The sequence below is a fragment of the Gambusia affinis genome, linkage group LG04, assembly GCF_019740435.1.
Source record: "Gambusia affinis linkage group LG04, SWU_Gaff_1.0, whole genome shotgun sequence".
Lineage (NCBI taxonomy): Eukaryota > Metazoa > Chordata > Actinopteri > Cyprinodontiformes > Poeciliidae > Gambusia > Gambusia affinis.
Genome location: NC_057871.1, coordinates 24412810 through 24438105, shown reverse-complemented (window position 1 = coordinate 24438105; position 25296 = coordinate 24412810). Strand labels below are relative to the sequence as shown.

Genomic DNA, 25296 nt, shown 5'->3' with positions numbered 1-25296 from the left:
GAATTCAACAATTCATTGATCTTAGGGACTGGTATAAGAAACACATTTTTAATTACAGGCATATTGCCAAAACGAATGCCTGTAATCCACAATCATGAATAATTAGGACCAGTTGGCAGGATGCTCCAAATGCTCTTAGAAAAATGTTCAGATGAACCTTTTTTCGTTTCTGGGAAATACCAAAGTAACACAACAGATCTAATGTATTTTCACAGCATGACACTATATAATAAATCACAAGATTATGCACTGTTTTCTGCTACCTGCAACATATGTTGTTTTGTATGCATAAATATAAAATAGCCCTGAGAACAGAAATCTTTGTTTGGGGTTTTGCATCATTCCTAGAACTTAACATTAATGTTATAATATTTCAAAATGGGATTTATTTAAGTGAAAATAATTTACATTTAAATCAATGTTTTGATTGATTTTACCACATTAAACTCCTGCCTTCTGGATGCCTTCTTCTTCTTCTTCTTCTGATGTTTTCTAGGCTTGTCCCACTGCAGGTGACTTGACTTTAGATAAATGAAATGTCAGAATAATAATCACTGGGAAAAGTTGCCAGTAACATCACAGCAGGAGCCAGTGGAGAACATTGTAACCTGGGAACCATAGACGCACGCTGAGGAAGAGGTGGATGATAAGATGGGCACCAGGTGGGGCAATCAGGTGATAAGTAACACCTGCTGCTGGCAGATTGAAGAAAAAGAATACAAATGGAGTGAAAAGAGAACCCAAGAACATGAGCAGAGAAAAAATACTAATCTGAGGAAACTAAGTTCAAATGCACAAATAAGAAAAGAAACTAAGAAAACTAAAGTTCACAGGAATGAGCAATATGCAAAGATCTTAAGGAGTTAAACAACAAATACATGATTTAGACAGAAACCCAGATAATAATAACCAAAGTTCAAACACACACAGGTCCCGACAGGAAGACTATAGTGTCTGTGGCATAAATGAAAAACAGTTACAGTTGGGTTTTGTGCAGATTTCAATTTAGAATCTTTAATTTTGAAAGCTGTAGATTGTGGAAAGTTAGAGCATGGAAACCCATAACAATTATTGTGTCTTCTTTGCGCTTTCTAGCTCATATGTTAAAGGTGCAAATGGACATGTTCGATTATAATTTGCTTTCTCTTTAATAGATGCGAGTACCACAAAGTAAACCCTAACCTTACCATCAAATCTGATTTATTAAAATCAGTAATAAAATCAATAAATGAAACAAGAGAGAAAACAGGAAGAGACAAAATAAAAAGTCTAGAGAGCGAAGTGTAATCATATTAATGAGGCAAACATATTAAATGAAATTTGGCTTAACTCTCAACAAGCCACCAACATGCAGAAGTCAACATGAGGACCAAACCGTAATCGTTGAAGTTTACAAAGTGAGTTTTCTTTTTAATGATTAAGATTAAGACTTGGGACCTAACTGATGATTGGCTGTTCGGGTAAGGACTGGGGAAATGAATTGTGGCAGTAGTGTCCCTACGGGGATGTGAGAACGTGTGTGTAGGTGTGTGTTGTTGCAAGGGCACCAGATGCTCCGTTGATGAATGGGTTGCTATCACAGCAGAGGCAGCGTAGTGACACTGAAGACCTTAGATCTTCTCTGGATGTCTTACACACACACACACACCCACGCACACACACACCCACACGCATACACGTGCACACGCAAACATTCACAGCTACACATGCGTGTTTTCTACCCCGACAGCACCGGAGTAGAACTAAACGTAGTGCTCATCTTGCAAGCTTCAACCATTTTTCAATCAGCTTTTTTCATTTTTACAATATCGCCAATTTTTCCTGACACTTGTTTCTTGATAATACATGGTGTAAACATGTAAGAATTTACCTGTACAGTTGTTACCCTGGGGGCTCTGATGTTCGGGTAAGGACATCAGCCTTCAGCCTCTCAGGGCATCACATTTTTTGTAAATGTTATTTTTAAATAGAGAGGTTTATACAATTTTAATACTTTAACCTGGACCAGGTGATTTGATCAAATGAAAGTAAAATTTAACTTTTTGTTTTAAAAAAGAAAAAGAAACCTCTCTGGATAGGTTTGGTGTGAAACGATGGATTACTATGTGGATAAGTTTCTCATTTAAATGTCTTGGGGTCGTTTGTGCAGGGCAAGCAGACATTAATCCTTTGAAATGGAGGAAAATTTTAGATAAAAGTTGCTCTGCTAGAAAATATGAAATGGATTCACTGTTTGCTATACAGAACAATGATCCAAAGAAAAAATCTCACTCAAATGCCTGCAGATGCATATTTAATACACACCACCGATCACATTGGTAGCACTTCATTGCCATGGACTGGTGGGATATATGTCGATTTATGCCAAATACCGGTAAACTAAAACCTCAAATGTATGTCAGTCTATTGTATGTTCATCTGAAAATGCAAAATTTCTACTTAATTTACCATATTGTTGAAGTAAATCTTAGCTCATTTATATATATATATTATTTTTATAAAACTATAATAAATTCAAGCATTCCACCTTATTTGACCTTTACTATTACAGATTCCCTTTGTGAAAATTAAAATCCTTGGTTTAAAACGTTCACTTCCTGTTCATTATAAGTAGCTCATTTAATTTTGTTCACTTCTTTAGTTGCCTTGAAATGCTTCTATGCTCTCCGCTGCAGTTCACATCTCATTAGTGTCCCCTAGACATTCGTTATTCCTGGTCTTTTCTGAGATGCAGTTTGCTTCAGTTACCTTTCTCTGGCTCCTATAGGCTTTGAAGTTGCTGCAGAAACTCACCAAAACTGAAAGCAGTTTGGGTGCATTGAATAGTCGTAATGCAATAGTTGGATTAAATGTTGCAGATAAGGTTGACTGAATACCCAACTCGTAGGCAGACTGACGAAGCTGAGCTTTGCTCGTCGTTCATTTAGCTCAGCATTCTACCATCTGGAGAACCCGTTCAAGTTGGAGCTTCACACAACTGTGGATGACTTAAGAATTTGTCTATTTATCAGAAAGAAGCAGGAAATTAATCAGAATGAAACACTTTTGATGCATGAGGAAGTCAACAAGGTAAAAGCAGCTGTGAAAAGATATGAAGAAATTCGAAATATGACAACAAACTAATAATTGTTATTCTAAATAACAAAAAACTATGAAACTATGCTTATTTTGCCATTTATTGAGTTTATGAGTTATCATTTTTAGTATTTGACATTCAAGTTGGTTGTACAGGTTCTTGTCCCAGCTTTAACTGAATAACACTGACTTAAGTTTTACAAAGGTATCACTCTTTTTAATAACCTGCAGAATCGTTTTATTTAAATGTGACTCTAGTATGGATTTTTAAATAGATACATTTTTATAATCTTGCTTCAAATATGTTGCTGAAACGCTGGGGGTTAAAAGAAACAACTGTTTCAAGATATCAGTAGCTTTGTTTCTATTTATTATGGATTAGCACAAAGCTACAGTCAGTATTCTGCTAATATGGAAAAAAAACAACACAATTTTGCAATTGCGCTGTTTCCGTTAAATAAATGCAATTGAAATCAAGCAAATAACTTTTTTTCACGCAATAAGTCATTAAAAGAAATTGCGCTATCATCCTCCAACTACTTCTGTTTGTCTCCGTCTTTTGCACCAGTGCCAACATCTGGTTGCTAATCATGTGACTCGTAATGCAAAAATGTTTCCATAAATCAATTTTAATACGGCCTAAAAACCGCCTGATACTAACGGCAAATCTTTGAGTGTTTTGTCAAATTTGACACGTTAATCTGTGTGGAATTATCCAGTTAAAGTTTAATTAAAACTTTACCATACGAATGAATGAATGTGGTTCAATCTACTTAAAAGTAAAGAGGCGGTCAGAAACTTGAGCGCTGTTGACCGATAACATTTCAATATTCTCAGTTTCTACAAAAATCTTGTATTGTGTCCTTCACATTATCACCTTTTCTGTATCTTAATCTCACATGCTTTAGCCACCGTACAAAGAACTGAAAATTGTTCATAAAAATTATTTAGGTTTCTGAGTGCTTTAGTTGTAAGTCAGCTCGACGGACAGGTTTTTTTTTTTTTTTGTTTTACGAACTGACTCCAACACAACACCACAACTCAGAAAAAATGACTTTGTTTTAAAGTAAGTCTTTAGCATTTATAGAGCGAATACCCAAAGCCCGTAGCGATAGCTTAAACTAATACAGCAACAACAGCCAGTGTTGTTGTTGTTTTTTAATTATCACTGAACCAGTGGCCTTTTGGGACTTGATCGTGTTGTAATAGCCCGCAGCATCTGCTCTGATCTCACATCTACACCCAACAAATAAGCCACGTTCAGGGTCAGCAGTTCCGAGTTGCCGCATACAGGACGTTGTCGAGTGCGAGTGTGTTCATCTCTGTTGCCACAGTTTATCTCATCAATGTCTGTTTGCGTGAAGTCTAAATGCCATTGGTGATAAATGTCTTTCTTCTCTCTGCCTCTCATCTACAAATACTGAATCACATTAGATTTGTCCTTTAACAAGGCAACTGCACAGCAGACTAATTAATAAATCACATCGCCACGGTAACAGCAGGCACAGGTCAATGTGACACGCTGGGGAGGAGGTATAAATTTGTTTTGTTTGTTAAAAAAATTTGTGTATAGAGATGTAACATTAGATCATACAGACATCACTTGTAGTATAAAAAGACCATAATTATATAACTGAAGTGTTAAAGTGAACTAATTTGTGTAGTGTTTGTTCTTGCTAATTATCACACTGGGTTTATGGGGGGAAAAGAAGATAAAGCAATGTTTTGAATGCTCGCACTTCAACACGCATAAATGATAAATCTGCAAAAAGCATGGCCGATACCAACTCTGTCATTTTTCATGGATCACCCAGGACTGCACTCTGTTTACGGATCTAGCAAAAAATGAGGTTTATGTAAGCATCTGATTTAAGTTGCCTTCAATGATGATAAACATTTAGCGCTATTCTGTCTTGTCATTTTTTTATATATATACATATATATATATATATATATATATATATATATATATATATATGTATATATATATATTTTTTAAAGTATGTTCTAAGAAGGTATCCCAAGTCAATGTGGTAAATTTCTTTCAAGCTAAATCATGCATTCATGATCTCATTTTTAAATAGTTTCTCATCTAGTAATCATCTCCAGACTTCCAATACTGTATTTTCCAACCTATTGCAAAATTCACTTTACTGCTTATTTCTGAACTTCTATTTGGGTCTCTACTGCGTCTAAAAACAGTTTAAGAGTTCAAAAAAACCCTACCGATTCTGTGAATGTTAATGTTTTGGGTTTTTTTAATGTGGGAAAACGAGCAGTTTGAAAAACTTACTGATTTGAGTCAATCGGCGAGCACTACCCTGTTACCTAGCAACCCAAGTGGAGCTCATCCCAATGGACCAAGAAAGCATAATGGGTCCCTGTTTTAATGACTTTCGGTTCCTTTCAGTTTTCAATTGCAAAGTTTTTGGATTTTATCTGAACTTGGGCTCAAACTTTAGGTCTGGGGTTCTGGTCTCTTAAACCATTCATATTTTTTGGTTATCAAGAGTGAAACAAAACATCAAACTAGTTCATTAGAAACAAAAATATGCATTTTCAAGCAAAAATAAACTTGCTTTCAATGACTCGTTCTGTTCTATTGAGTTTGCATTACTTCAGACAGTAAGAAATTTAATAAATCTCTAATTTAGTTATGAGGTCAGACAATACCTTTCATTTTTAGATTACCATTTGCTCATTATATTGAAAACAATGTTTAGCTGAAGGTTAAACATTGCACAGCAGACATGACTTTCTAAAAATATTGAAAATCCTCCCACTCCAGTTCAGAAATTCAAAATTAAGACGTTCACTAATTTCCACTACTTAATTTAAGCAGAGATGCATATTGGACTGCGCAGCTGTTTCCACTGCCACATTGCAGCAACAATGACTCATGTTTTAAGTCTGTACTCTTTAAAATTTCCATCAAGAGTTGGTGCCCCTAGCAACTCTGCTTGAATAAGCAGGTAGAGAAACAGTGACTTGATGGATGGCTAAATGCATATTTCTAGAAATGCAAAATATTGCACCATTAACATTCAAACAAATTCACAACAGTGCATAAGTTTTGTTTCGGTTGAATAAATTTAGTGAAAAAAGACAAAAGTTAAGCACTAAGGTACTGATATAACCCTCAGGATAGCAAAACTACAAGATTTGAATTCATAACCTACAGCGACGGAGTGTCATGGTGAGACAAGATGGCATTCGTTTGATAAGAGAACACTCATCCCGGTTGCTAGAGGCTGAAGAATTGACTTGGGATATAAATATTTGCGATATCTGTAGGGAAAACCGACGTCTCTCGGTGATGGACAGAGGAACTGACACTCCAAACTCAACGGACAGATCATAGACAGAGTATTGAGGGATGTTGTGGCTGCTTTTCAATTGGCCTTCACAACAACTTCCTCAGACGTACTTCCATTTTTCCGGCAATAGTTTCAGATCAGCTTTTCAACGAGCAACTCAGCTCTGACTGCATTCCTGACATGAACGTAAGTTACAGACGAAAGCTTTCTGCAGCCGCTGAGTTTTAAGATACATTTTATCAGCACTGAAAACAAAGTATCCAGTTGTGATCAAGGGCGTCCTTTAATAGTACTGCTTGTGTTTGATTCTGTACTGTGTCAATGGTGGCATTTGAAATCGAAATACTTTTTATTTATGAACGAAAACGTCAAGTATTTTATTTAAGACAAACAAGTGTAATTTGTATGTGCTCTGTGTTCACAGATGTGAAAGTTGCACGTGCTTATAAAGGCCTGTCTCAGTATTTGTACCATGACATTAAAATTTCATCCAAGTATTTTATTGAAATTTAAATGGAGAATAGAGGGAGAAAAAAACAGAGTAAACGTGTTTGCAAAGGAGAAAAACCCCCCGGATTTGACCCTAAAGGCTACAGAATATTAGACATCTCAAATATTAACCGTGGAGTAGAATCGCATAGGATAACAGAAGCTTTTCAGGAATAATTTTATGGCTGAATGTGTGCCGTTACAATGGCATAAAAGAAACTACAGAAAGATCAAATTTGAGTTGCACAGTCAACTGCCTGTCTCTCCATCAGTAATTTCGTTATCTCCTGACACTTTTCTTTTACTCTCTTTCAAGCCCGCTTCGTCAGCTAGTCGCTCCTCATTCCATTATACGGCACAGGGCTCAGAGGGTGATATATGAGCGCTCCATAGAGCAACTTGGACATGAGAGACTGCTGGACATGCATTACACACATCACTCACACTTTCAGTCTCTCGTCCGAACTATAAAGTGAGCTTTGAAAAAGGCGACCAGGATGACAACACACAACTCAATTAGGATAGAGGTCAAAAAGGAATGAAGGCACAGTGAATGATGGCAACGAGGAAGTCTAGTGAAAGGGAGACAGAGGGGCAGGTAATAAATTAACAGTACAAAAGATAAAGCAGAAAGTAGAACTAGACTTATATATTTTTTTTCTCTCTCTCTTTTTATGCACAGCCCTTCGTCTCATACAAAGCTTAATTTTGGTCATTCTTACTGATCGAAAACAAGAGACGTTTTAGTGTGATTTAACTTCAAGCATTGAGAAATGTGTTATGGTAAACTTCTGGTTGCTACTTTATACGTCAGGCTCTCTTTCAAGAAAAAATAGACTTTCTTTTTCCCCTTGTTGGTTGGAGGCAACAAGAAAAAAATGTTTTTTTTCAGGCTTTCTGTCATGAGGTGAAGGACTTTGTTTTTTGTGATTTTGTTCTGTATGATTTTCAGGTGATGTTTTGAGTCTTGATGATTGTTGCTCTTGTGCACCGTGGTTCAATTTACTTCCCGTTTTTCATGTAACATCTATTGCTGAGTTGCTTTGTCAGTTTTTGGCCTTGAGTTTCTTGTTGCTTTGGTTTTGAATCGTGTTCGTTTTTAAGGGTTGTAGTTACACCCGGTGTTCTTTTATTTGACAGTGTTTTGTCATTTGTTTTTCACTCACTTTGCTCAGCTATTGCTCATGTTCACCAATCATGCTCACCTGTTTTCACTCCGGGACTTATTAAAACCCTAGTAGTTTGTTTTTTCTTGTCGGATTGTTCTGCGTGCTCTTTGCACCTTGCTCAGCCCGTTTACTCTCCATTTTTCCTTGTGTATTTTCTGTTTGGTTTGCCTTGCTGCTCCTGCATTATCAAAGTGCTGCTGGTTTCCGATCTATTTCTTGCCTTTTCAATGTGTTCTGTTCCTCCGCTCATCGAAACATGACACTTTCTTTTTAAGCACCTCAAGAGTCCCATTTTCCTCAGTTCTTAAGAACACGTCGCCCGATATGGCGACAACTCCTAGGCTATTGATCAAGACTATTTTGAAACTTGAAATAGAGATTCATAGTGTTTAGAGTTGACCAAAATATATAGAGAAGAAAAATAAATTTGGCTGGACTTTCTGTCATGTGAGAAGTTCATGAAATGTTTTTAGTCATTTAAATTGATGTTCCTCTTCCACTCTCAATTGGTTCATTTTACGTGTCTTTTTAATAATTCACCCCTCCTTTTTTTTTACCACCATGTTGTGTATTTTGATTTACATTAGGAAGTTTGAATAAAAATATAAGCATTAAATGACACACCCATCTTTTTGATGGGTATGTCCCATCAAAATGACTCAGTCCAAGCTGCTTCGACTGGTGTTTCTGCTAATTGGTAATAAATTTTGGTATCAACCATTTGCAGATGTAAACAGAACAGCTAAATAATGCCTGACAGTGGCGATGAAGAACATTGCAGAGTAAAACCCACAGAAAGTTATGCTAATTGGCATGCTTACTGAGAAGCTGACTTTAGCAACGCAACCCAATCAACATTTAATGCTTTGTGTTTTGGGCATTTAGATTCTGAGCCAACATGTTCAATAACTGATTATATGAAAGATTTAGTAAGATGCAAAATGTCAAAATTTCAAATGGGCAGTTTGTTACAGCAGCTATCTAACAATACACCTTAAACACTTTATAGCCATTTTGGATTTTGAGGGTGGACTTAGTAATTTTCCAATATCCCAATATTTCCTTTTGGGATTTTGAACTTCTTCCACCTTCGTGTCAATTCTTCATGGATGACATTGGCAAATTCCAATTTTGTTGAGCAGTGAGATTAAACCAAGAAAAAAATGCATCTTTTAATCAAACATGGCCAGCAGACAGCTGTATCTATTTATTATTTTAGCAAAGTACAAGGCAAGATGAGAAACAATGTGACAGGAGATTAAGAATGGTCATAGTACTGTGATTGTATGTTACTACTGTGATATTGAAGATGTGAGTGCAAGTGCATACAGCACATGCTAAAAAAAAAAAAAAAAGAGTCTGCATGGAGATGTAAACTGAAAAAAAAGTCACCTTTGAGTCTTCGTATGAATGCTTGCTGAGCATCTAGTAAGAGTAGAGATGATGGAGGAGGCTGCCTCACTAAGCAGGGTCATAAAGTGGCTGTGCTGATTCTGTCACCTCGAAATATTTACCATCCCTTAGTCTCTGTCTCTCTCCTCTCTCTCTCTCTCACATACGTAGAGGCACAAGTATGCACACATGCAGGCATGAGATGTACTTACAGCAGGCGTCCATCACACTCCTCACAGCGTGGATGCCCTTGGTTATCGTTTCTCTCGCCCTTATGTGATTACGGGCTGCATTTTTCTGTTTCGAGTATTGTTATCTCGTTTTCACACTGGCACATGTGGATGCGGAGCGTAGCCTCCACCACTGTCTTACCCCCTCTAAGAGAAAACACAGTGGGAGGGAGAAACACTTATTTTCTTGTCCCTTTCTCAATGTCAAGGCGTTCATCTTCTCCTTTACACCAGCTTACAAATACAGTTGAATAAACTTTATTTTTCTTTACATTTCCATCCCTTCTGACCATTATTCTGTTTCCAATCTATTCTAAAGTAAGATGCCTCATCTTAAAACACTGTCGGCCCCTAGCTAGCCTTCCTTTCATGGCGATAAACCGCAGTGAAGATTTGTACTGTGAACAACAGGCTTGGTAATATATTTTCAATAAAAATGCTGACTTCATGTGGCAGCGGAGATGTGAGCCAAACAAATAAGATGAAAAGGCTTGTGTTTGAAACTTTTTCAAGTAACTTTAAGAAAGCCGAGTTAGTAAATCTTCACTGTCCTCCAAGATGTCGATATGAGAGAGTATGAACGTTTGAAGATAGGTTTCTTCTGCACTTCTATGAGAACAACACATAAACTAATACTTGATTGAATTCAAATGGTATACTGAATTGAGCATTGCTCAAGCTTTTGTTGGTCAAAATGGAAGAAATATACTGCAGCTGGAGAACTGGCAGGACATCAACCTAAACTGACAGTCTGGACAAGGAGGGCAATAATCAGAGAATCTGCCAAGAGGCCATTGGTGAATCTGGAGAAGATGCAAATCCAACCTCTGCAAGAGGAGCAAGAAGACATTCTCTGTACAAACAGAAGACACAGGAAGTCCAGACAATTTGCAAGTTATATTGAAGGACACAAGTAAATGAAAGAACATTTCTCAGCAAAAACAACTTTAATGTTTTATGTGATTTAAATTACTCAATGCAAATGTCTATTTAAAAAAAATTATGGCCTTAGATTTTATGCTAACTTTACATCTAGTCGTGACTGATCTTACAGTGTAGTTGTCAGGCAAATGCGTGTCCACATCTCCATGGTAATCACATGGAAGCAGTTGCTCATCAATTTTTCTTTTTGTGATTTTCAAAAGTATTCCCGCTCTGTTTATAACTCTTTTAATCTATTCATGAGTACTTTCCTCTGTTAGTGTTGATGGCACTTCGCTTCTTTGCAAAGACGTTGAAAAGCATCGAATCAACGTAAATTTGCTTGTCCGAGAAAAAGGGAAAGGCTAAGGATGAAAACCAGGCATGAATATTTGAAGAGTCAGAATAGCAATGTGAGTGAATCCAAGGAACAAGAATACACTTACTGCTCTGACAGATCTACACATTACACCAAACTAGCACAAGAGTAGCAGCGAACAATTCAAATCATCTAAATCATTATGGATACAGCATCTGCAGGGAAAGTTGACCATATTCCCCTACCTCTTGTCAATACAACTGCTGTCAATCGGGACCCAGCAATATGCAGGGTTCTTTCCTGTCTAACAGTGTGTAAAACTCTAGAGTTATCCTTAAAAAAATACTTGTCTCACCTGATTATCATAAAAGAGCAAATTAGTTTTTAATCACATATAGAACATGGCAAATGGCCTGTACAGCGCTTTATCAAGTTGAGCGGACCCCAAAGCGCTTCACACTACATTCAGTCATTCACCCATTCATGCACACGCATTCACACACTGATATTGGCAAATACCATTAGTCCCAAGACAAAGAACACAATTCAGGGCTGTTATTGAAGTTTACACCAGTCTATGTGTTCTCTCTGTAGTTCTGCTGTTAGTTAATAATGCATTCATATATAAAATGATTTCTATGCCTTTCATGTATAGAAATGCAGTTTTTTTTAGTATTTTGGTCACTGATCAAGATTAAATGAGGGTAAATGGGCAAATTTGCATTGCTGACTGACTGGTGCATTGTAAATTTAATTGTATATTTTTTTTCTTAACAAAATGGGAAACTATTTCCAGTCATTGCAGTTCTGATCCTCCTTCACAAGAGCTCGGGAGACTCTGCAGTATTAGAAATTATGATCCAAACCAATATAACTCCACCTGCTGGTAGATATTATTTACTGGAGCCACAACCACTTTCCCTTAGTTCAAGACAACAGAGATAACAGAAGGAGCTTATGTGTCTTGTAAGCGCTTTCACTTTATATTCATTTAATGTTTTGATGACGCTTTATTTTTATGATCTGATGGTGTCATTTCTGCTAACAGCCTTCTGTAGCCTTCAAACGGCTGAGAAAGTCTGTACTCTATGCCGTCCATACAAAGAGAGGCATATATTTTTCTCAAGACAAACAAATATTGTACCTGAAAGAGGCTGCACATTGACTCATAAACTGTAGATAAAAATAAACTTAGTTTTAAATGCATATTTCCTCAAGTGTCCAGCTTTCTTTTGACCCCTCAGGGGAAACAATCGTTCACACGCAACCTTCCACTGCTGATCCACTTCTTTGGGAATCCTCTGCAAAGCCACCAGCTTCCCTCTCCTTTCCAAGCCTCTCTTTATCTTGAGGCAAATGCGTGTCCACATCTCCATGGTAATCATGGTGGGGGTTTTTACCCGTTGTTTACCTCGTTATTCCTCTTCTTCATCTAAATCTTTCAAACCACTTCTTTGCACTTGCTAATGAAATGACAGAAAAGCTAGCTAATGAATCAAACCCTATTCCTCACTTATAGCCACCACAAATTATTGATAAACCAACAGAAGAGCGTCAAAGGTCACTCATGTCCTGGTCCGTAACTTCCTCCAACCAACGTAATTGGCTAAAATACGCCATTTACCAGCAATATGCTGCCTCAATTTTGTTCCTTCTCCCCAAACCTTTCCCCACAAACTCAACCTCTTTGGTTCCCAAGCTTTGTAGTTCAGTAGAAGACTTTTCCTGTTCAACAAAAAAAAAATCCTGTGAGCCCAGCTCACCATTTTCCCCCGAACGTTTTAGTTATAGGGTATTCAATAATCAGGGACATAAAATCTTTTAATGTCACAGTGATATAGGATGGGCTGTTATTTTGGACAACTTTCCATATTTGCTGAAGTGGAAAGTCCCAAAGTATTTACATACCAGCTTTATTTACCTAATTGACTGCAAAAAGCAAAAATATTGCTCTGAAGATTCCATCATTACTTTTCAGAAATTTATTAGGAATAAATTAAGGATACCATGGCTATTTTCCTCCACTATTATACACTGCTTTGGCATAATCTATTACAAATAATCACATTAACATACATTGAGGCTTGTGGTTGCAATGTGACATTATAGGAAAGAAATCACAAAGATGTTATGCAGTGTGTGAAATATTCTTCTTCTTCTCCGAAAAACTGTTATCATCTCTTTATCGCACAGCGGCTGTTTTATTTACTTTCAACTTCTGTCTAATGAAAGGTTTAACATGTACTTATCTCCTCTGTAAGAGAGGAGCCATGGAGCAGAATTTTTAACTGGCAATTTGAAAACACATTAACTCCATTAAGCTCATTCATCCTTCAGCTGCCCACCAAAGTAAACATCCCTTTTAGCAGCAAGTGACTGAATAAGCACTTTATAAGTAGACAGCTGCTCCATAGTGAAGTAACTTCCCCACTGACCAGGTGGATGGCCCATCAAAGTATTTCTGTTTTCCTCACCTGCTATTTTATTATTTTTTTTCCCCCACACTGTTGTTTTGTTGTGCTGTTTGTTTCTCAGGTTTGGCTTCTCTCGCTTTCTCTCTCCATTTTCATCATCCACTAATTAGTCTCATGGGTCCTGAACTAACGAAAGACATCAGTAGCTGGAGATGTATCTAGACAGAGACAAATGAGAGCAACTTTTCTGGAGCATCTATAAATAGATATGATAGTAAAGCTGTCCCCTTTGCGCAAAAGAAGCCTTTACAAAAATGCAAATATCAGAGGAACTGAAAATTTAAGAGTAAGGAAGAGCATACTTTGCATTCCAAGAAAAACAAAACAAAAAAAAACAAAAAAAACATATTTTATGTTTAGAAGCCCTAAGATTTTTTTCTTTTTTGGATTGTAGTTCAATAGGTTTGTAACAAAGTTAAAAGTTAAACAAAACAAAAAAAAAATGCAGTGGATAGTTTGGTCCATCATCCATGTTGAATTTGAATGCAACTTTTCAGAGTGAGGGAACACAAATATAGAAAACTACAACTGGATCTGTGTTGTAGTTACATGTCAAAAGCAGATTCAAAAACAATATTTTTAAAAGCATAAAAATGTGCACTCATGTTTTTTGTAATTGGAGTTTTTTTGGCAGTCAATGAGCTGAAAACGATGCAGAATGTGCAACTCTTTAATACCACATTGAAAATGTTCTATCCGTTTCTCCAAGGCTAATGTTGCAGTGTTTATTCTTGTACCACAGGTTTACGAGGACACCTATTGTTGTCGGTCTGTGCGAATTGTGTGTGTGTGTGAGAGAGAGACACAAATAGAGCAAGAGTTCTCCTTTCAAAGCTTTCTGTTTAACACAAAGCTCACTGCAGAGCCATGTAAATGTGCTGGAACGCCTCACTGCGCTACAGTCCTGTTCATCTAATACAGTGTGTTTTACTGTGAACTCTGCTGCTTGTTTTCTGGTGCGTGTAGCTGCAGTGTGTCATCTGTTTGTTTATTTACGCTACATTTTGGTAGGAATGTGTGTGTGTGTGTTTTGTCACATTTTGGGAGGAAGGCGTGTGTTTTGTCCACCTTGGCTGAACATGTGGAATCCCACACTGACAGGAGGTGGGGAGGAAAAATGTCCCCTTGTCCAAATCAACAAACTACAAAGTAGCAAACAGATTTCTATTTCTTCTGTTTCAAAGCGACCCAGGTTCTTGGATACAAGAGGAAATAATTTTAGTACTCTGGATCAAAATTTTAAGGCTAATTGAAAAGTGGCAAGAAATCACATTTTGCACTGTTGGATCGTAAGGTTTTAAGTAGAGCTTCAAAATACAAAACAGAGAAATGGGAATGAGTAAGTAAACGGCCAACCATCAGCTAAGCAAAAGTTTAAGACCACAACATTTAAAATCCCAGATCTTTGCAAAAATGTTAACCCTTTGTCCTTTTCTGTCAGGCACTGTATCGACACTGTAATGACCTCCAACTGGCAAACGCAAAAACAAAACAACCTTTGGCTTTGGTTGGGTGGCAAAGGAAGTTTACAAAAATGGACACCAGATTTGAGCGTATGTGTGGTTGTTTGTCCATATTGCCTTGCAATGGACACCATGTCTCGCTTTTATGACCACTGGAGCCTCAACAGGAGCCTGAAAGGATAAGCGGGTTTAGATGATGGATGGATATAAATAACTCTGGGTTATAGATCCAGGAGGGTCCCCAGTGACATTCTCCTTCTCATTTAAGGAGATCTCAAGGCATTCCCAGGCCAGAGTCGACATACAGTCCAGTATCCAGTTCTGGGTATTCCCTGGAATCTGCTCCCAACACCTACGAAACCTTCCAGGGAAGAACCCAGGAGGCGTCGGGTTCACTGTACATCCACACAAATTAAATAAATAAAAGTTGATTCCATTCGGCATGGATGGGGCAGGATCTCTACTGATTCTATCTAATGATGAATCTCATCCTATTACTAAAGCTGCTTCTCATGGATATAAGGAGCACTAAAGGAGCTTGTTGTCCCCAGTATCAAATTCTTTAGGTTGGGATTTAGTATCATGATTGCAGTCTGTGGTATATTGGACATCTTATGCCTTATGGTTCTCACTGTTTTTACAGCTTTTCTGTACTTTGTTGGACGAAATAATTTCCTTGCAGTGATCAATAGAGTAATCTTGACTTTGATATTGGAAACATTACAGCCAGATAGGGGGCTTTTCGTCTTTGACAGACCAACTGAATCTCATCCCCAAGTAAAGACATTTTAGTTTATTCATCAAATGAACTCGCAGAGCGCCGCAAATTATAACAGATTCGGTTATATCGCTTTTCCAATAACTAAAATTTGTGCCTTCATTTTCTCTGCTGTCATGGAGAATAAAAACTGATACTGGTCATTTAGCACAGCAGGAAACAAATGAGGAAAACAAACAGCGGCGATGTTCAGAGTGTGATGGGGCAAATGCTGTCCTGTTACATCTGCCCTGCTACTTCAAAGTGTTGGTGTGATGAGAAGTGAACCGTAGGATCCACCCGGGTTCAAAAACCAACTGATTAATATTACATTTATAAATGATAGATTCATTTCCTAAAAAGAAGAAGATAATCTGTAATCATCCGTTTCCTCTTATCAGATTCTGAGCCTATTAGGCCAGAGACTGGCTTTCTGAGCTTGTTAAATCGGTGTGTTTAAATGGATCCAATATTAGATTTTTAGATATTAGTTACTTTTTAAAAATGGATTTTACCTTTGTAACAATGTCACAAGCTTCCTGATTTCCTCACCACAAGTTTATTAATTTACAGGGCTCTCCATTATTCACCTCTGTGTCGAATCCATCTTCACCCACTAGTCTGTACATTTATCTTCCACATACATTGTCAGGCAGCACACGCTTACATTTGATTCCACTGTTCTCCTTTATTTTCAGAGTGGGCCTACTCAATTCTGACCAGAAGGAGGGAAAAAAGTGCACATAACAGCACAGCAAGGCAGTAAAGTAAAATTGGAACTCATTTTACTTTGACTGCTTGGGAAAAAAATAATACTTTTTCAATACAGTAAATTCTAGTAATAAACAATGCCAGCTTGAACTAAACCAATTTCTCGTCTCATAAAAAATGAGAGCACAAGATTAGTTGTTTACAGTGCATCTTTTCAAATCTCCTTAGTGGGTTTTTAAAGTCTTGTTGTGTAGCAAAGGCTACTTCACACATAAATGTCTTAGTTTTCCAGGGTAACCACTTTTGTTTTGGTTTTAGTATTCTGTGGCTTGGACTTATTCTTGTTATTATACTACATATTTTCTAACAAATGTTTGGCTGAAATGAATAAATGTTTCATTTGTTTACTTTAAGAACGACATCCAAGTACCTCACCACATCATGGACTCTGTTTGGGAACATAATTCATCAAGTAAACGTCCAAGTTTTTACATCATGTGTGCAATAATTATCGTAACTGAGTACTATTCGTCAACAGGAATTGGCAAATAGGACAGCACTTACTCTTCTCCTATTCACAAGGTTGACAATTTAAGCTTTTTTTTTTCTCCCACAAGGATTTTGGTCAAGGGGTTGAGATTGCAATAGAAGGAGGCTAATTTTTTGGAAATGTTTTTGTTATTTTTTTGAATAAATATTCAAAACTTCCTCATATTAAAAATTGTAGCTAGGTTTCCAAAGCTTCTATAAAATTAACATTCCCAAAGCATCAGAGATGTATGGGTATGCTTTCAAGTAGGCATATTATATACTAGATCAATAAGAAGTGAAAGGTGAAAATGTATGTCACTTGGCCAAAAGGACAAAGTTTAAGTAAAAATCTCAGTAACTCATAAAACGCCACATCTTTCCATGGGCAAAAATATATATATGAATTGATTTGAATTTTTATAGATGCCAATATTTGACACATTTAAATAAGTTTTCATTAGTGTGAGATGTCTTTGCCCATTGGTTGTAGCTTCTCAATTGATAAAGCTGGTGCTTTGATAGACAGTACATATTGGTTAACTACTGATCCGTAAGCCCTCTACATTGCCACTAGATTGAAAGAAAAGCAAACCAATCAACCAGCCACAGCTATTCAACTATGTTCTGTCATACATTTAATTTATTGCTGTATTTGTGTAATCCTGATTTGGAAGTCACATGGTACCAACCGCAAAACATTCCCACGAAAGGCTGATTGTATTTATATTATTTTATGCCTCCGTTTGATGTGCTGTGTTTGGTATCCCTGGAAATGTGGCTCTTGCTGACATTGTACTCATGGCTGTAAAGACACTGTGATGTTAATACAGTTAAGTCATGCTGCTCACAGACTGTGGTGCCCCATAGCATTGATTGATGACCACGCTGTCAGTTCAATCTAAGAAATGCATTGAGAGAGATGGAGAAAGAGGGATTGGTGTACGACAAAAAATAAAAATAAAAAAAAATAAAAAATGGGAGGGAGCAAAATGGATCGGCTGAAAGCAATTTGAGGAAGAGAAGACGTAAACAGAGTTGGTCTGAAAAGCAGTAATGGAAGATGTGAATTGCAATATTGAAATAAAATCAAAATAATTGTAGTAGAGTTTAATTAAAAACTTGCATGTGATCTAAACTCTTTATATTTTTTGGGCACATAATTCCATTTAATTACATAATCCAGTAGCTTCAGTTGCTATATCAAAAGTGACTTAAAATTTGGCATCACGGCCATATCTGACAATTTATAACTGGCCTTTGTTTCTTTAAGAACCTTTTACCTTTCTGACACTCCCACTTCAGCATGCTGTCACAACAACACTTCTCTATGCTGTTCATTGATGCCGTGTGCAACCTTTTTTCAGAAGGTTGTAGCTCAGTAGACCGATAGATCCACCAGGTGTTTGCCGATTGCTGCTGCTGCTAGTCTGGAGGGGCTGAAAAGGGAAGGCACAGGGAAGTGGTGCTGTGGGGTGGGGAGGGTTGAGCTGAGGGCTGATGCCCAAAGGTAGAGCTTTGGGGAAATTAATGGGGCATTGTAGGAGCAGACTTTAAGGCACCACCAAATGGTTGTTAATGGAGATTCAAGGATAATTCAAACATGTATGAATGAGTTAAACCAACAGTCAGAGTATGTCTTTGATGAGGAAATCAGCACATAACATGGTGTAAGGCTAAAAAATGTCTATTTGGCACAATACCTCCCTTTTCAGACTACGTTGATTTGACTTGGGCATTTTCTGCTTTCTGGTTTGTCCTCCACTTGCAACCTCCCCATACTACACATGACGAAGCTATCGAGAGCTTTAAAGTGTTGTACAGTACTTTGTATTACAATGTTTTGTCATGCATGTCACATTTTATTGACGTTTGAAGCCTTTTAAACCTTGAATCATAATCTTAGCAACTACCATCAACATTGACTGAAGTAACGATGCAAACGGGTAACTAACTGAATGCAATTTCAGCAATCCAATCTTCAAGCTTTGAAGCATCTTCGAGCTTGAACACAAACGTTAACGCAATTTATTTCGAAGCATTTGAAGAAAGAAATGTCTTAAGCATTGTTGAAAAAGGAGCCAGAGGGCTCGAATAAGAAAATATGCTCAATGATATTTCCTTTGGTGTGTTTGTTTGTTGTTTGACAGCGTGAGTGTGTCGCTTGTTTAATTTTTTCTTGGCATTTCGCAAAAGCATACATTGTCAAAGTACTGAGTTAAAGCGACAGGCATAAAAACAATGCCGGGCTTTGAGTGAAATGATACAGAAATTCAGATGTATCTCAGCGACTGACTCATTGGCACAGGCAGTTACAGTAAATCATGGAGGGACTTGGGGACTGGAAATTGACAAAAAGTAGCCGCACACACTCTCCAGAAGTAGGGGGGTGATGTCATTCCATTTATTTTGCTGTCATCTGTATCAGTGATTTTCATTGCGCGGCTCGGTCGCACTGCAGACACTACCATGCAGCGAACGCACACAGTGCACGCAAACGCACATTAAGATCCTTGTGGACACTTATTGATTCTTGCTGTTTATGCTTGAAGGAAAATTGTTAGCATTCTAGGGTCACAATAAAAAACTTTTGTGCACACGGCAACATATCAGCACAGGAACAAACACTGCTATTGATTCAGCTGGGATACTGAAAAGGGAGATAACATGCCCAGTACCCTACCCCAACTCTATATAATCAAGTCCTTTTATGTTGATCCATAGGTTTTGTATGCATAAAGTGATCGGTAACATATAAAACGGTTTAGACCGCTACTGTGAATCTTGACTGTGAAAAAGAAAAATATCATTAGTCCGTTATCCTACTTGACAAACATGAGGCCCTCTTTCTGCTCGACTTTGCTGCTTGTTCCCAATCGAGATTGTGCTTATATATAAATTGGTTGGATTACATCTGAATCAAAAATATTGAATGCTTGTTCAACATGCAAATTTCAAAGTAGATTTATCTTCCTTTGCTAAGGAACAAATTGGAATATGTACCACGTTTCCCACATTAGTTCCTTTTAATTTTGTATGAAATTAAATTCTTTCCCCTCCATTACAAGAGCGACGCAAGCCTTTTTAGGTATTAATAATTGCTACACATCCAATATTCTGATTGAATTCATGCTTCGTTGTTAATGCTTTCAGACGTATTCCTGTGCATATGTTTTGGTTGATTAGGTTTCCGATGAATCTTGGTTGCATTTCACCTGAGTTTTTCCTCAGTCTGGTTCAGTCCGCAGGTATTTGGTTGTTTTGTGGAAAATATCTCCTGATGTACAGAGGAAACCAGACAGCTGGGTTGGACTTTATGACACTGTCCAACTCTGTACAGCTACTTGAAAGCTGCAGCATGTAAATTTCTTAAAGATCCTTTTTTTTTCTTTCTCTCTTTTTTTTTCTTGCATACTACAGGGGTCACTGTTGTAACTGTATAGTGTGAAACAGAAAATCTGTGAAAAAATGGAACTCCGAAATAGGCCATGGGAGCCAGGAGGAGGGCCTCCGCCTGTACGCCTACGTGTAGGCATAGCGCTGTACGTATAGCGCTACGCCTACACTATACGTACAGCGCTCGTAACTTCCCCCTTTGGTTGGATTACATCTTGCTAGTCCACAGCTAGCTTCCCACATCAGATCCTGCTACGAATGCTTAGGCCAGTTAGCTTAGCCACAGGTGATGCCGGATAAACAGTTTTCCAGGAACACTAAGTTTTCTCCGCCATTGACACAATGAGCAGCTCATACATGAGCATCATTGACGGCTCTCACACAATCCTCTTGGCTTTGATTGCTTGTTTAGTACTGACTGGGAGGAATACATGGCTGCTCTGGGACATGAAAGAGTAGGAATGTTTTTCATCACATATCACATGTCATGTTATATGGTGACAGTTTTTACAAATATAAAACAAAAACATTTAGGAAAGTTGCATACTAAACTTGCTCCGTTTGGATATTTTTCTCATTGCTTGTATGCATTTGGATTAGAATATCAGATTCAGTGTCCCCCTGCATTCAGGAGTGGCACTGAATAACCTGAGGAATGTAACTGCACTAGTCACAGAAGTGTGAAACAATTTCATATTGTAGACTTTACATTGACGAAGTGGAAGTTTTTTAACACAGAATAAAAGCACACCAGTGAAATGCAAATTCTCATGGTCAAAAAGTTATTTTACATTTCTTATTGGAACTGACCTTCTTGAATTGTCTTTAAGACCCCTTTTCACTTCATTTCTTCTTTGCATTCATTTTTCTTTTCTCTCTTCAGCAAGTTTACAGTCAGCAGTTTTCCCAGTCATGGCATTTTGGTATATTCACTAAGAGAAAGCTTTTCTTTGAGAAAGAGAGAGAAAAAAATCCAAAGCCACTGAGGCGTTAAGATCATGCAATTTTCCCAAATAAAGACCAAATGCATGCACACATGAGAGTGAATGTGTGCATGAGACAGAGACTGATGAAGATTGAGAGAAGTGCTAAAGTGAGATAGGAAGTGAATTAAGGAGTACAAGGCAGGGAGCAATAGAGACTTTTAGGTATAGAGAGCAAGGTAAGGAGAGCGAAAGAGTTAGAGAGCCAGATAGGCGAAGATAGTACAGCCTTGCAGTGAGAGTCCGTATCTCTTGCCACCAATGACTCCACATGCTGCACTTCAACTAATGGACTCTGTCTTCCTCTGCTTTCTTATCAGCCCTTTGTCCCTTTTTCCATCCTTCCTCCCTATCTCAAACGTACTCAAAGGTGCGCTATCTTTCCACCTAACGGCTCCACCTCAATCTCATTTTTATCGCTTTCGTCTTTCTTTCTCCTCACCGCTATCTCACTCTTAAATGCTTCCGGTCTTCTTCTTCCATCTCCTCCTCGTCATTTTTCATCCGTCTCTCCATCAGCAGTTCACCCACACCTCTGGTGCCCTTATCTGTTCACTGACCTGGGTGAAGATCTATTTTTAGACATTTTGGTTCCCCTGCGTTGGTCCGCCTTCAGCTTTTTTTTTTTTGGAAGATCCAGTGAATTTCTGATGGATTTAACGTCTGATCGCTCGATTTCATCTTCACTTAACTAAACACGTTGTTTTAATTGAATCGTTTCAGATGACCCAGGAGCAGTACATCCTCGCGGCCCAGCCGAACCCCCTCCACCAGCGAGGCGCGTCAGAGTGCAGCGGCCAGGTCTACCCAGCGGTCGGCATCTACGGCTGGAGGAAGAGATGCTTGTACTTCTTCATCCTCCTCCTACTTGTCACAATGATTGTCAACCTGGCACTCACCATCTGGATTCTCAAAGTCATGAACTTCACTCCGGTAAGAGGCTTCTACATGCATACATCATTAAAGTGCCAAGGTGTTTAATGGGAATGGCGTAGAAGATGCTTTAAATGACTTGAAAGAGTTCACTTAAGGTACTAATGCCAACACCCGATTGATAATAAAATTAAGAGCAGCTAACAGAGGATATCCAAGTAAATCTTAGTATCCCATTGTGTTTCACCCTGATAACTGTCCATTACATATATGAAATAATAAATCTTAGTTCTCTTTTCGTGTGTTTGGCACAAAGGTAATCGTTCAGTATTGCTGAAGGGGATTTATTGTTGCATAGGGCACCTTGGGTTAGAGATAATGTGGCCAAAAATATAAATAAATAAAGGCAAAGCTTGGTGGAGGATTTTCTCTAAGTTAGATTTTCTCTTCTCCCTTTATTCACATATACCTTTTCCCATGGAGGGTGGAAATCTCACTCCACAGTTTTGATAATAACCTGCAAGACTGACAGTATCGGTGGAGTGTCACACTTTTCTAATGCTGACTGCTGTTCTGAAGCCTGGGCTTTTTTTTTTTTGCAGATAAAAATCCATGAGCAAAAGGATGGTTTGATCTTTATCTAGATGGTTATCTGACCTGTATTTTTCCCTGGTTTTGCTCACCTCCAAAAAGTTTTTTGTTCACACTGGAGCAAGAAGTGAAAAATAAAAATTAATGGTATGATGCCGAGTATCTAGAACCCTTGACCGATTTTAGAGAGGGAACATGGGTTTTGTACTTTTGGGTTGTTTTTTAAATGATATAATCTCTTCAAAAGTCTGAAAATAATAATAAATAAAAAGAGAATAGAGGTCGTATAAAGTGGAAACTAGCATCCCAGTTGTTACTGTCAGTTTTCATAGCAAAAATGTGATGAAGGCTTGTCAAGATGCTTCAGCAGCAGTCCTCTAAGAGAGGTTCTTCACAGTGCATTCTCTGGTCAGGGTTTTGGCCAGGAGAGATCCTTAGTGAAATGTAATCTGATATGCTTAAGTTGAGCACATCAGCAGAGATCTATAAGCGCAGATCGATCTAATTTTGGATTCGGCCTCTCATGGAGCTGCAGTGTTATGTAATTCTGTATTGGATTCTGCTTTTTTGTTTTCCTACATAAAGCTGCCATTATCAATTATTCCACACTTTGTGCACATTTCATTGTTATTGGCTGTTGGTTCCACGACCTCTGCTCAAAGGTTTGGAAGCGAAAAATGCTCCAAACGGGATCTTATGTCATAAAAACACTAGAATGCAGCTAGAGGGAGGAAACGGTAGAGCAGAAACCCTACCAACAGTCGCTTTATGGAGATGCTGGGGAGAATTACTTTTGAAATGACTCTACAATTTTATAACTGATAATTAAATGGCAGTATCTCCCCAATAAGTGAGGATTATGTCCATAAAGTTGGTAAAATGTGTAAAAACATTTATTTTTCTTAATGGAATTAACAAGGGTTGATGTAGTTATTCCATTACGATCAGGGATTGGTTGCTTTTTGGACGCTTTATAAACAACTTTTTATTCTTGCTCCCTATAACAATAATCTATCCATGCACCTGTTTTGCCTAGTGCACTGGGACTCACTAGATTATATTGTAAGAGTATATATATTCAAATGAGGTACGTTTTAAATTGTGTGAACCTCTTCTTAAGCATCCTAGCTTTATGTCCCATGTTTTATTATGCAAACATCAGAATATAATTGAACAGTAAATGACATTTTGTCTGCTTACATGTCTAGCTATTCTATTTTGAACCATTTCTGGCACATTTCCTAACCTTTTGATGGCCAGCAGGAAGATGGGAACCAAAGTCTGGTGCTAATACAGTGAACCCTCTTGTTTAGGATAAGAGGTTAGGTTTAGACGTGTGGTGTGATTTAAATTTTGGTTAGGAATAGATTCGTAATGGTTAGGAGACACGTCCGCATTAGGAATAAATACTGTTGCTGAAATGAATGCAAAGGCCCAAAATGGGTAGAAATCCAAACCTGTGTGTGTATGTGGCCATGAACATGTCAGCCAAAGAAAGCGTAAAAGACAAGGCAACATTTCAGGGGTTGTATAGCTTGTGAAATACGAAGAAGCTTGACAAATCCCAACAGAGTAAGACTTAACCCTATTAAGTTTTTGGCACAAAAATGATAACTTACAAGACTTAGACTATATTGAAACACTCAGGATGTATTTGATATGCTGTGGCTGAAACCGTACATGGAGGATATTATTTGAAGCAGCCAACCGGGTTTCATCTCGACCTCTGGACCTTTGCTGCATGTCTTCCCTGCTTCTCTCTCTCTCTCTCGTCTCTTTTCCTCATCTAAAAAGAAAACTCACTGTAAATGAAGAAGACCATAACATTTTTGAAGAAATAAGAAAACTCCTTTTTAATTTTCTTTAAATAGTAACTTTAAACATTCTTTTGTCTTTTTAACTACAAGGAAATGCCATTCTGAAAAAAAAAAATAAATCTGATAGAAATGTGAACCAAGAGTGAATTCTTCACTGATTCTGGTTGTGTATTTCAGCGTGTTGATAACATGTTGCTTACCAAGAAATGTTAGCTTATTATTTGCAACAAATAGGCAATCTGTAAATGATCGCATAGAGTTGAAGTCTCATACATCTACTTTGTCCCTCTTGGCATAGGAAAAAAAGAAAGTGCCATTGTGCACATAGAATTAGAGAAAAAGGGAGAAGATTTTGCAAAGGGCTTGAGGGAAAACCCCCGCCCCAAAAAACTACTTGAAGATGGAGCCAGGGAAAGATTAATGAAAATGAGAGGATATTTTTATATGGCTGAGTGGTTGTCCGTCTACGCATGGTGTAGCTCTATTGTTTGAACATTCACACTCTTCTCTATTCTCTTTCCTGCCCTCTCTGCCTCTTGGGTCCCCAGAGAGTCAGCTAGATATCTGTTTCAGAGTTGGAGGTAAAGTCGGTGGATGCTGAGTTATCACAGAGAGTCTATACTCAATGCTGCATGACTCCTTAAAGTGTAAATAAATATAGTGTGGTTTTTTTTTTTATTATGGTTTTAAATTTTTGTTTTCTGTAGTTTGATATGTGTATATATGTATATGTTTTTTTTAATCAAACTGTTTCAGAATCTGATGTTTTTAATTGTTTGTAATTTGATCAT

General features: G+C 37.7%; 1 protein-coding gene across 4 annotated transcripts in view; it reads left to right on the top strand.

Moving 5' to 3' along the window:
* The window catches only part of LOC122829795 (zeta-sarcoglycan), a 319206-nt gene that overhangs the window by 152986 nt on the left and 140924 nt on the right, over window positions 1–25296 (top strand). For all 4 annotated transcript variants that reach the window (XM_044114642.1, XM_044114645.1, XM_044114644.1 and 1 more), the window contains one exon: window positions 21948–22157. In XM_044114642.1, the coding sequence (XP_043970577.1) occupies window positions 21948–22157 (210 nt within the window). The remainder of the gene's footprint in view (window positions 1–21947; window positions 22158–25296) is intronic.